Raw genomic sequence first — 12,577 nt, 5'->3', positions numbered from 1 at the left:
AAAGAGCCTAACGCGGAATTACCAAATTAATGCTTCAATCAGTTGCCTTGTCTAGATAATATATATCCCACCGAGGGGGCAAAAAGCAGCAATATGCACCAAAAACTAACGAAAACCTCCACACAAAACAAACCCGGACGCACAGGGCAAGCCACACTTACTTAAGGGATCCTGACAGCTTGGGCTGCTGAAGAAGTTTATCTGCGTGATTCAAAGCCATAAGGTTATCACCTAAAGCCAGAGCCACGTAAGCACTGCAGGCAAGTATGGAGCATCTGGAACACAAAAGGGAAGGGCTGAAAACCTGAGTTACAAAATTGACAGCAGCTGTATTTGTTATTAAATAGGAAAGAAGGCCCTGATTATAGCTGTGACGATCTGGAAAGGAGGAAGCCACAGGTAAGCGTTAGGATGATGGAGAAACTATCATCTAAGGCACGGTGTGCTGCTATTTACCTAAATCATCTGTAGCTTCCACCCAGCTGACTCCCATCTCTAACAAAATAACCAAAAGAGTTACAATATATATTTTGCCTGTCAAAAAAATAATGCAGTTACGGGCCTAGTGAGAACTTACTTCCCACAGAACATTTAACATCCTGGAAATACAGTTACAGAAGCAGATCTTATTTTTTCAAACCCATTTCCTGAAGAAACACAATTAAGTTACTAACAAATCCACTTAGCTTCCTGTAAAGTGTTCCTCTCTGAGCCTGTTAAGTCTACAGTTCTCCCTAAGCAACGGTATCAAGAGTAACTAAAAGAATTTCATTCGCCTACACACTTTGTGAATATTCAAGAAAGAAATCAGGCTGAAAAGCTACATGTGAAGATAAGAAAATTCAGCTTACACTGATTTTGCTAAGTTGGGCTGGAAAGCTAAATTTCTATTCGGTTTTCTACTTAACGGGCAGCTCATTTACAGCAGGTCTAGCCAAGGACTTGGCACTAATAGATCACTTGAATGTTAAACAACCGCTCTAAAAAGCAATCTTAAAATAAACCCCTGTCAAGTAGAAATGAGGTCTGAATGGCCAACCACAAGGGAAACCAACGAAGATACAGGGTTTTGAGCTATGTTTACAAATTACAGTACATATGTGTATCATTAAGTGCATTCGGGTTGTGATTTCAGTCTAAGCAAAATGTAACCGCTGCACCACCGCAGTTTTCTAGTAATCTGAAATCCTCTGACTAGAAACGGCCCTTCTGAAAGCACAGTGGGGCAAATCCAGAAGTGGTCTGCTGTTTCCGCTTCACTGGATGACTCCTGGTTTCTGGAACCTTGGAAACTTGTCCACCGAAGGCAAAGTGCTCCCTCGGCATCGAAGAACACAGAAAGGTAGACTGGTCCCAGAGGAAACACAAGGAAATGGACATTTACGGCCTTAAGCCACAATGGTAGGGCTGAAGGAGTGCCTAATGCGGTCCCTTGTTTTATGAAGGTAGAAACTGAAATCCAAAGTCATTAAATATATTCCCTAGCTTAGAGTGTGTGACTTGAGTCGGGACTAATATTGATCCCCAATTCACCGCCCTTCCCATCCGATCACATTGGTACTGTATCAGTTCACAGGACAGCCTACAGATAAAACAGAAAGGAAGGATTATGTTACGATTTTTCTAATGCATGTGTACCTATGCACACATAGGTACTCAAACTCGTCTTTTTAAAAGGGAAGAAAACAGGGGTGCCTGGCTGGCTCAGTCAGTACAGCATGTGACTCTTGATCTCAGGGCTGTGAATTCAAGCCCCACATTGGGCATGGAGCCTACTTAAAAAAAATAATAAAATAAAATAATAAAATATAAATAAAATAAAATGGAAGCAACCAAACATCAGAAGTTTCAATTTTCTAACTGAACTCCTAACTTAAAATCTGAACCCTGTTCACAGAAAAGAGTGAAAGCAGGCAAGGAGTGTCATTCTCAAAGGGATATGTCTGTGTTTCCAGGAGCTGTCTCGACCAGCCAGGCTGCTCTGTGGCCACAGCCCCTGGGCAACACCCCCTTCCTCATGGGCCCAGAGGAGGGAGACCTTGGCTAGTTCTCTCCCCTGTGCAGAAGCTCCTCAGTGCCTAGCTCTGTCCTGAGATTAAGAGGGACTTAATTTCCTCTTTTGGCTTATTTGTAGTTTTTACTTTATTGTTTTTTAAAAGTTTGCCGTGAGAAAATTTTGCTTTAGGTTTATTTTGAGAGAGAGACAGCACAAGTGGTGGTGGTGGGGGGGATGGCAGAGAGAGAGACAGAGAGAGAGAGGGAGGGGAGGGAGAGAGGGAGGGAGAGAGGGAGGGAGAGAGTATCCCAAGCAGGCTCGGCGCTGCCAGCACCGAGAGCCAGAACTCACAAAACCGGGAGATCACGACCTGAGACGAAGCCAAGAGTCAAGACGCCTCACTGACTGAGCCACCCAGGCGCCCTGTAGTTTCCATTTTAAAATGGCAACGAATCCTCATTCACTAGCCAGGTACATATGTACTGCTGATGAAGACAAACGGCCGTTAAGGCCTGAGTCTCCACCTCCAGAGGCCCAAGGCCTCCCATGGGCTTAGGGCCTATACGAATGACCATCACAAAGTTTCATGTCCATTTTCATTCATGACTTGGCGAAGGTCAGGGCAAAACATAAGCTCCTTAAAAGCCGAAGCCCACTATCTTTTGTCTGCTGCCCAGAGACTATCGCAACCCCCCAGCATCCGTGCAGGCGGTGTCTAACAGGTGAGGCCACAGCTTTCGGTGGCACCCAGACCTCTACCTGTCCTGCTGGGAGGCTGCCTCGAGGACAAAGCCCCCTCAGACAGGGGAAGGTCCCACAAGCTGTGGGGCCTGGCGTCCGGGACGGCCACACCTCGGGGCGGGCTTGCTGGGAAAAGCCTGCCCCAGCCTCTCCCGACAGTGGGGGGCTATTACTGCTCCAGCCCCCTGTCAAGCCCACTTTGGGTCCAGAAATCAGTCATGTAAGATTGCAGCAGGTTCCTGTTGCCCGGGAAGTCCAAACCGCAGTCATGTACCAGGTACAATGTGGTTTCCTCAACTTTACCTCTTCTCCCAGAAGGTATCGTGTCAAGTCACAACAACGATCTTTCTTGTCAAAAATACTCATGTAGGTGAACGTGGAACTCTGTGGGCTGGCATTCTGATCAAGAGCTGTCAGGACTAAGCAAGCATCACTGCACGAAACTCAAGCCAACATTTACGGCTCCTCTTTCCTCGGTGCCTCACAATCTGCCCCAGCTTCTCATCCTCCTCCTTTCATCCTCCTTTGCCTCTTAGGAGTCAACACTCCACTGTGCGTAATTCCTGCAGGGCTCTAACACTGCCAACACACACAGCTCGGTGTACCAAGCCCCTGGAGAACTCACTTTACTTTTGAGAGCTGCTACTTAAAATACCGAGCCCCCCCCCCCCCCCCCGCCCCACCCCACTGCTTCCTCGAGTCACTGTCCAATCTGCTTTACCAAGCACTCAGTGGATCTGACAGGTCACCAGACTGGAAGAACTATACCTCAAGGGAAGAGACACAGAGCTTCTCCCGGCCCCTCTCCCCCTCCCACGGAGGGTCTGACACAGCCCCACATTCTCTCCTCTGCATGCTGGAGGAGCTCGCTCTGGGTCCACAGACCGCCAACCCTCGGAAAGGAGAGAACAAAAAAGACAAGAAAAGAGAAAGGAAAGAAATGGGGGTGAGGACTTTCCTTAAAGCACCAAATTACAGCAACAAGCCATGTAAGACTGGGCATCAAAATCTGCCAAGCCACACACACTGTGAGTTAAATGAATGTAAAACAAATGTCTGAAATCGTTTAACCCTTATTAAGAGAGGCTAAAATGGGGGTAAACTTACTCACCATTTGTCAAAGGACAATACATTTACAAAGCAATCTTATAGCTAACATTGTTTGAAAAATTGGCCCCAAAAAATCCAATGAAGAGGGGCGCCTGGGTGGCTCAGCTGGTTGAACGTCTGACTCTTGATTTCAGCTCAGGTCACGATTTCACGGTTTGTGGGCTCGAGTCCTGCATCAGGCTCTGCACTGACAGCACGGAGCCTGCTTGGGACTCTGCCTCCCTCTCTCTCTGCTCCTCTACTGCCCGTGCTTGCTCTCTCTCAAAAATAAATAGACAAACATTAAACACACAAAAAATCCAACACAGAATTTCTTCTGGGTCACCTTGGGTGGCTCAGTCAGTTGAGTGTCCAACTTTGACTTAGCTCATGATCTCACGGTTTGTGAGTTCGAGACCTGCAACGGGCTCGGTCAGCACAGTGCCAGCTTCGGATCCTCTGGCCCCACCTTCTGCCCCTTCCCGGCTTGCATATACTCTCTTTCTCAAAAATAAACAAACATAAAAAAAAATACAAACGGGAGCACCTGGGTGGCTCAGTGGCTTAAGCGTCCGACTTCGGCTCAGGTCATGATCTTGCAGTCTGTGAGTTCGAGCCCCGCGTCGGGCTCTGTGCTGACAGCTTGGAGCCTGGAGCCTGCTTTGGATTCTGTGTCTCCCTCTCTCTCTGCCCCTCCCCAACTTGTGCTCTGTCTCACTCTGTCTCTCAAAAATAAATAAATGTTAAAAAATAAAAATAAAAAAGGATTTCTTCCAAGCTGGTTATGGTACTAGATTTTATAATTAAAAATAATAATAATAATAATAATAATAATAATAATAATAATAATGAGGGCGCCTGGCTGGCTCAGTTGGTAGGTCACACAACTCTTGATCTTGGGGTCATGAGTTCAAGCCTGACTGTGCGTATGGAGCCTACTTAAAAAAAAAAATCTTTCAAACTATTTCCATGTATTTACAATAATCTCCAAAATGTTAAACTTGTCAACTCTCAAATCTTAAGAAAATTTAAGAGTTAAATAAGTTTTTCACTTCATGTCTTCCATAAACATTTTGCTTTCTAATAACAGTTTTCTGCCAAAAAGCTTACTCACACACCCCAAATCCAAAACAAACAGAAGCCCAGCACAAAGAAGCTGAAAAAAGGTTTTTTCAACCAAATCTACCATCCCAAAGGACCCAGTCCTAGCCTAGGCAGCAAATAAGATTCCTGAAGCCACAGACACAGCATTTTATACACAGGACTTGAAGACCACCCAACCCCATTCGCTTACTTGACAAAAAAGAACAGTAAGGCCTAGAGGGGTTAAATGATTTGTTAAATGGCTCGGTGGCCCTATGGGGCTTCCACAGAATGGCAGACGACCGAAGAATTATCCGAACCCTGCTGATAATGCGAAAGAAATGTCACACAGGCATGTTCCTTCTTTGGTAGAGTTGATTCTAAATGGACACATTTCAGTAAGGACCACATACTCGGTTGTAAGAGCAACAACAGGTCCAAAAGATTATTAGCCATAATTCCGTTTCAGGTAGGTCTCATGAGCTAGAATATAACCACTGGACTAAAACCGAAAACAAACAGGATTCTTTTTTTGTTTGTTTATTTATTTATTGTGAGAGAAAGAGAGAGTGTACAAGTGGTAGGTAGGTAGGTAGGTAGGGAGAGAGAGAGAGAGAGAGAAAGAGAGAGAGAGAGAGAGAGAGAGAGAGAGAGAGAGAGAATCCCAAGCAGGCTCCATACAGTCAACATGGAGTCCAATGCGGGCTTGAACCCACGAACCCGGAGACCACGACCTGAGCCAAAGTCAGATGCTTAACCGACTGAGCCATCTAAGCACCCCAAAATAGGATTAAGTACACTAGAACTGTCTGTCATATTTATGTTATTAAGCATTTGTTTGATTCATCTTTTTCCCATAAAAGCTGGGTCTTAAGAGGTCCCTTTTAACTGAATGGGAAATCACTCACTTAGTACCAGAGTCTAAATGAACTCATTAAAGTTCCTTAATTTATACTTGTTAAATAACTGGGCTTAATTAAATTTGATCTGAGCACTTTCTTTTTATCCATTTTTATGGTTTCTTAAAAAAAAAGACAAATTGAAATTTCACTTTTATTTTGTATGCTGTAATTAAAATTTTCTCATACAGACATTTCCCATGTGGGCCCCCAAATTATTTCCTATTATTTTTCAGTTCTGTTACACTTTTTTCCCCCAAGTTCTAGACAGATTCCATTTGTTTCAGAAATTAAAGGTTCAGCTAATATCACAATCTCAGAATGAATAACAAAGATGCCCTATTAAATGCAGACTCAGTACATACCCAAGACTGCTATTCAACCACTAAGCAATAATGAAAAGTTAGTATGTGACTGATCATATGAACTTACTTCTTTACTGTTAGTAAGGTATTAGTATGCAAAAGAATTAAGCTGAGACCTTACCTCTTATCATATGTAAGTTAACTCAAAATGGATCAAAGACCTAAATGTAACAGCCGAAACTATAAAAGTCTTAGAGGAAAACATAGGGGTAAACCAACATGACCTTGGACTTGGTAAAGGATTCTGAGATATGACACAGAAAGCATGATCAAAGAAAAAAAAATAGGTAAGTTGAGTATCACTGAAATGAAAAACTTTTACCTCAATTCTATTTTTTTTAACCTCAATTAAAATGAAAAACTTTTAAAGCTACCTTCAAAAAAGTGAGAAGACAACCCACAGAATGGGAAAAAATATCTGTAAATCACGTATCTGATAAGGGTCTTGTGTCTGAAATACGTAAAGAACTCTTACAAGTCAACAATAAAAGGGTAATAACCCAATTACAAAATAGGCAAAGGATGTGCATGAACATTTCTTCCAGGAAGATACACAAATGCCCAATGAGCACATGACAAGAAGCTCAACATCATTAGTCTTCAGGGAAAGGCAAAACTAACCCACCTCGAGACGCCAGTTCACACCCACAACAATGTGCAATCAAACTGCGGGCAAATAACAAGTGCTGGTGAGGATGTGAACAAACTGGAATCCTCACATTCTGTTGGTGGGATTATAAAATGGTACGACCCTTTTAGGAAACAGTCTGGCAATTGCTCAAATGAGAAACAGAATTACTATGTGACCTGGCAATTCTACTTCTAGGTAAATATCCAAGAAAGGCAAAAACATACGCCTACACAGAAATTTGTACACAAATGCAGAGAGCAGCATTATTCACAATAGCTTTAAGACAAATAATCCAGGGGTGCCTGGCTGGCTCAGTTGGTAGAGCACATGACTCTTGATCTCAGGGTTTTAAGTTTGAGCCCCACGTTGGGTGTGGAGATTACTTAAAAGTAAAGAAATAAAAAAAATCTTAAAAACAGACAAATAATCCAAATGTCTTCCAATGGATGAATGGATAAATAAGGTATATCCATATGATGAAATATTATTCAGCAATAAAAATGACTATGGTACATGCTACGACTTGGATGAACCCTGAAAACATTACCCTAAGTGAAAGAAGCCAGTCATAAAAGCCCACATATTACTTTGATTCCACTCATATGAATGTCCAGAACAGAAAAATCCATAGAGTTAGAAGGTACATTAATGAGGGCTGGGGAGCAGACTGGGGGCAGAGGAAGGACAGTGAAAAGGGTGCCTGGTTTCTTTCTGAGGTGATAAAGTGTTCTAAAAGTGGCTGTCGTGATGGTTGCACAACTCTGTGAATATACTAAAAACCACTGGATTGTAAATTTTAAAAGGGCAAATTGTATGATTTTTGAGTTCTATCTCAATAAATCCATTTTTAAAACGTAAGGTAAAGGGCACCCGGGTGGCTCAGTCAGTTGAACATCTGACTCTCGATCTCGGCTCAGGTCACGACTGGGCTCTATGCTGACAGTGTGGAGCCTACTTGGGACTCTCTCTCTCCCTCTCTCTCTGCCTCTCTCAAAATAAACAAACTTAACAAAAATGAAAAAAAAACCCATAATGTATCAGTAGACAGTAAATGTTTGGCTGTTTTGTTTTTTGTTTTAAATTAGAAAGATTAAAAGAAAAGAATGCCTTTATAACTAATTGTTTACAAGAAAATCATGATCTCTCAAATGCATGTGGAAACATTCATATTTCAATCAAAGCAGAGAGCCAAAATATCAATCCTGCACAACTGTCTTCATTCTAAGATTCATTTGGACATTAGGCCTTTTAAAGACAAAAATGTCAGACTTTAAGCTGTATTACAAAGATGTAATCATCAAGACAGGATGGTACTGGCACAAAAATAGACACTCAGATCAATGGAACAGAATAGAGAACCCAGAAATGGACCCACAAACGTATGGCCAACTAATCTTTGACAAAGCAGGAAAGAATATCCCATGGAATAAAGACAGTCTCTTCAGTAAGTGGTGCTGGGAAAACCAGACAGCGACATGCAGAGAAATGAACCTGGACCAATTTCTTACACCAGACACAAAAATAAATTCAAAATGGATGAAAGACCTAAACGTAAGACAGGAAGCCATCAAAATCCTCAAGGAGAAAGCGGGCAAAAACCTCTTTGATCTTGGCCACAGCAACTTCTTACTCAACATGTCTCCAGAGGCAAGGGAAGCCAAAGCAAAAATGAACTACTGGGACCTCGTCAAAATTAAAAGCTTCTGCACAGCGAAGGAAACAATCAGCAAAAATAAAAGGCAACTGACGGAATGGGAGAAGACATTTGCAAACGACATATCAGATAAAGGGTTAGTATCCAAAATCTACAAAGAACTTATCAAACTCAACACCCAAAAAACAAATAATCCAGTGAAGAAATGGGCAAAAGATGTGAATAGACACTTCTCCAAAGACGACATCCAGATGGCCAACCGACACATGAAAAAATGCTCAACATCGCTCATCATCAGGGAAATAGAAATCAAAACCACAATGAGATACCACCTCACACCTGTCAGAATGGCTAACAATAACTCAGGCACCAACAGATGTTGGCGAGGATGTGGAGAAAGAGGATCTCTTTTGCATTGTTGGTGGGAATGCAAGCTGGTGCAGCCACTCTGGAAAACAGTATGGAGGTTCCTCAAAAAATTAAAAATAGAACTACCCTACGACCCAGCAATTGTACTACCAGGTATTTATCCAGGGGATCCAGGTGTGCTGTTTCGAAGGGGCACATGCACCCCCATGTTTATAGCAGCACTATCCACAACAGCCAAAGTATGGAAAGAGCCCAAATGTCCATTGACGGATGAATGGATAAAGAAGATGTGGTATATACACACAATGGAGTATTACTCGGCAACCAAAAAGAATGAAATCTTGCCATTTGCAACTACGTGGATGGAACTGGAGGGTATTATGCTAAGTGAAATTAGTCAGAGAAAGACAAAAATCATACGACTTCATTCATACGAGGACTTTAAGAGACAAAACAGATGGACATAAGGGAAGGGGAAAAAAATAACATAAAAACAGGGAGGGGGACAAAACATAAGAGAGTCTTAAATATGGAGAACAAATGGAGGGTTAATGGAAGGGTTGTGGGAGAGGGATGGGCTAAATGGGTTAAGAGGCATTAAGGAATCTACTCCTAAAATCATTGTTGCACTATATGCTAACTTGGATGTAAATTAAAAAAAAAAAATGTTTCTGAGATATTCAGCTAAAATAAATGGCATGTGAGGAAGCTGGCACAGAAACAGTATTACATATTTGTGAAAACCATGTGTGAATATAAACACTTCAAACACAGTTCCGAAACCTCAGAGCAGCACTGTCCAACAGAAATGTAATTGGAGCAGGGAATATACTTTTAAATTTTCTAATAGAGGGGCGCCTGGGTGGCTCAGTCGGTTGAGCGTCCGACTTCAGCTCAGGTCATGATCTCACACTCCATGAGTTCGAGCCCCATGTTGGGCTCTGTGCTGACAGCTCAGAGCCGGGAGCCTGCTTCAGATTCTGCGTCTCCCTCTCTCTCTGCCCCTCCCCCATTCATGCTCTGTCTCTGTCTCAAAAATAAATAAACATTAAAAAAAAAAATAGATAAATTTTCTAATAGAAACATTAAAGAAGGTAGAAGAAACAGGGGAAATTAGTTTTAGCGTATTTAAAATAACCCAATATACATAAAATATCATTTCAACATGTAATGTAAAAAAAGTTGCTGACACATTTTAAGCAGCATTGGCAGTGAGTTTCGAAACCCCTGGCATCACACATTAAACAGTGCGCCTTCCACGTGCTTGGTAGAGATGTGGGAGTGGCTGTGCCACCCCGTACCACAACCGTAGGGTCCACGGAGTACGTGGCAAGAATTCTCTTTTCGTTAAGAAACTGAGCTTTCCATGACATGCCAGAATGTGGAACTGACCAGGTATGAATCATTACTGGTTATATTTCCCAACATCATATATGCAGAATTGTATTACTTTTTGCAAAATTTCAAAATACCTTAACGTTTTAGTTTTTTTTTCAGTCATCTCTACCCCCAATGTGGGGCTTGAACTCAGAACCCCAAGATGAAAGTCACATGCTCTACTGACTTAACCACCCATGTGCCCCAAAACCTTAAAAGTTTAAGAGCGATTAATTTATATACAGCAAAATGCATAACTTTAAGGGTACAATTTGATGAGTTTGGACGTATACATGTAACCACTAGCCCAATCAAGATACAGAACATTTCCACCACCCCAGAAAGATCCTTCTAGTCAATTCTGCCCCACCACTGCTGCGATTTCTATCAACCTAAATTTGTTTCGTAGTTTTTGCCTGGCACAGAATGGCATAAATGGAACCATACAGCATGAACTTCACACTGCAGGAGAAGAAAAACAATGGTTTTTTAAAAAAATTTTGATGTTTATTTTTGAGAGGGAGAGAGAGAGAGATGCAGAGAGAGAGAGAGGCAGACACAGAATCGGGAGCAGGCTCCAGGCTCTGAGCTGTCAGCACAGAGCCCAAGGCAGAGCCTGAACCCACAAATCACAAGATCATGACTTCAGCTGAACACTTGACCAACTGAGCCACCCAAGCGCCGCAGAAACACGGAATGTTTTGAGATTCATTCATATTGACTTAAGTATCAATAATTTGTTGTTGATGTTTTGAGAGGAGAGAGAGAGAAAGCGAGCGGGCGCACAAGAGTGGGGGAGAGGGACAGAGGGAGAAAGAGAATCTCAAGCAGGTTCCACGCTCAGCACGGAGCCTGACGCACAACTCAATCCCCCCACAGCTTTGGGATCATGACCTGAGCTGAAAACAAGAGGCAGACATGGGTGTCAGGGTGGCTCAGAAGGTTGAGCATCTGACTCTTGGTTTCGCCTCAGGTCATGATCTCCCGGGTCAGGAGATCAAGGCCCACACTGGACTCTGTGTTGCCGGGAGAGAGCCTGTGTGGACCTCTCTCTTTGCCCCTCCCCTGCTCGCACACATGAGGGTTCTCTTTCTCTCTCAAATAAACTTTCAAAAAGAAACACATAAAAAAAGAGTTAGATGCTTAACCACACGAGCCACCCAGACACCCCATTAATTTGTTGTTTTTTATAGCTGAGTAGTATAAAGTGGATTACAATGTAGTTACCCATTCTCCTACTAATGGTTATCTGCACTATCTCCGGTTTTTGTCTATCATGAGTAAAGCTGCTATTACTTATTGTGCAGACAAGCTTTGATTTCCCTTGGGTAAGTACCTAGAAGTAGAGTCACCTTTTATTTGAAAATGTTGTCACCGCATTTATTTAATTTAAGGCTGTAGAACGTGTGTATGCTTTCTTAACTGGATGAAACGGATGGCTTTGCAGAGCTCTGACAGATTCAGGAACTGAACAATATTCTAACAGCGTTCATCTGAGCTTCACAATTAAACTGCCTCGTTAATTTCTGACACATTTTCCTGATTTGGGGCAAATCTGGTTTAACTGAGAGAATATTTTTCTGAAAACTATCTTAACTCTAATACAGAATCTCACAATTCCTTCAAAACAGATCTGTCTGAAACTTGGTTAGAATGAGTATCTTTTGGAACCCATCTTCATTTATATAGAAATGAAAAAAAAAGAAAGTACTCGAGAGGCTGTGAACCCATACTATAAGCAGCAGCCATTAGAACACTCATGATAATTTACTGCATATTAGTTATGCTGAAAATAGGAAATGAGGTTTTACATTGGTGTCTTGGGTATTACAGAGCACAAGGGGTCAAATAGAATAGTCCATAAAAACTAAAGTATACACTAGTCACACACTTTTCCAATCACATAAAAGAATGCAGGTCAGAAGTGGATGAAATCTCTAAGAATTCCATGATCTTAACAGCAAACCAATGCGCTCAGTGCCCTTCCTTCCACAGAGGACAGCTGGCCCCTGCCACAGAGCTGCCCTTTAACACGCCCAACTGCATTAGGAGCCTTTATAGCTTGGGAAATTACCCACAAATCTTTCACAACTCCTTCCCTGCACCATTTGTCTCCACATTACCATGACTGCTATCCTGCACAGCAGTTCTTTTTATGAATCTACCCTAAGGCTCCTTCCATCTTGTCCCACTTCCTTTCTCCCGTCTGCTCCATGAAAAAAAAGGTTAACAGATTCGCGCAAACCCATCTTTACCTCCCTTTATGATGACGGAATTCCCCAGGGAGGCCCTCTGTCCCTTTCCACAAAAATAGGGAAGTGATGTTCTTTTCTCTAGAAATCACCAGTCCTCCCACCAGGACACGTGGAAAGC

General features: G+C 42.4%; 1 protein-coding gene across 9 annotated transcripts in view; it reads right to left on the bottom strand.

The window, feature by feature from the left end:
• Positions 1 to 12,577, bottom strand: part of CNOT10 (CCR4-NOT transcription complex subunit 10) — a 70,797-nt gene that overhangs the window by 9,355 nt on the left and 48,865 nt on the right. For 5 of the 9 annotated variants that reach the window (XM_006936560.4, XM_019810996.3, XM_019810997.3 and 2 more), the window contains exon 14: positions 162 to 296. The exons of 2 other annotated variants lie outside the window; for them this stretch is intronic. In XM_006936560.4, coding sequence (XP_006936622.2) covers positions 162 to 296 — 135 coding nt within the window. The remainder of the gene's footprint in view (positions 1 to 161; positions 297 to 12,577) is intronic. 2 more of the 9 variants (XM_003992276.5, XM_019810995.3) reach the window with 1 other exon arrangement.

This window comes from Felis catus, chromosome C2 (assembly GCF_018350175.1).
Source record: "Felis catus isolate Fca126 chromosome C2, F.catus_Fca126_mat1.0, whole genome shotgun sequence".
Taxonomy (NCBI): Eukaryota; Metazoa; Chordata; class Mammalia; order Carnivora; family Felidae; genus Felis; species Felis catus.
This window is presented reverse-complemented; position numbering and strand designations above follow the sequence as displayed.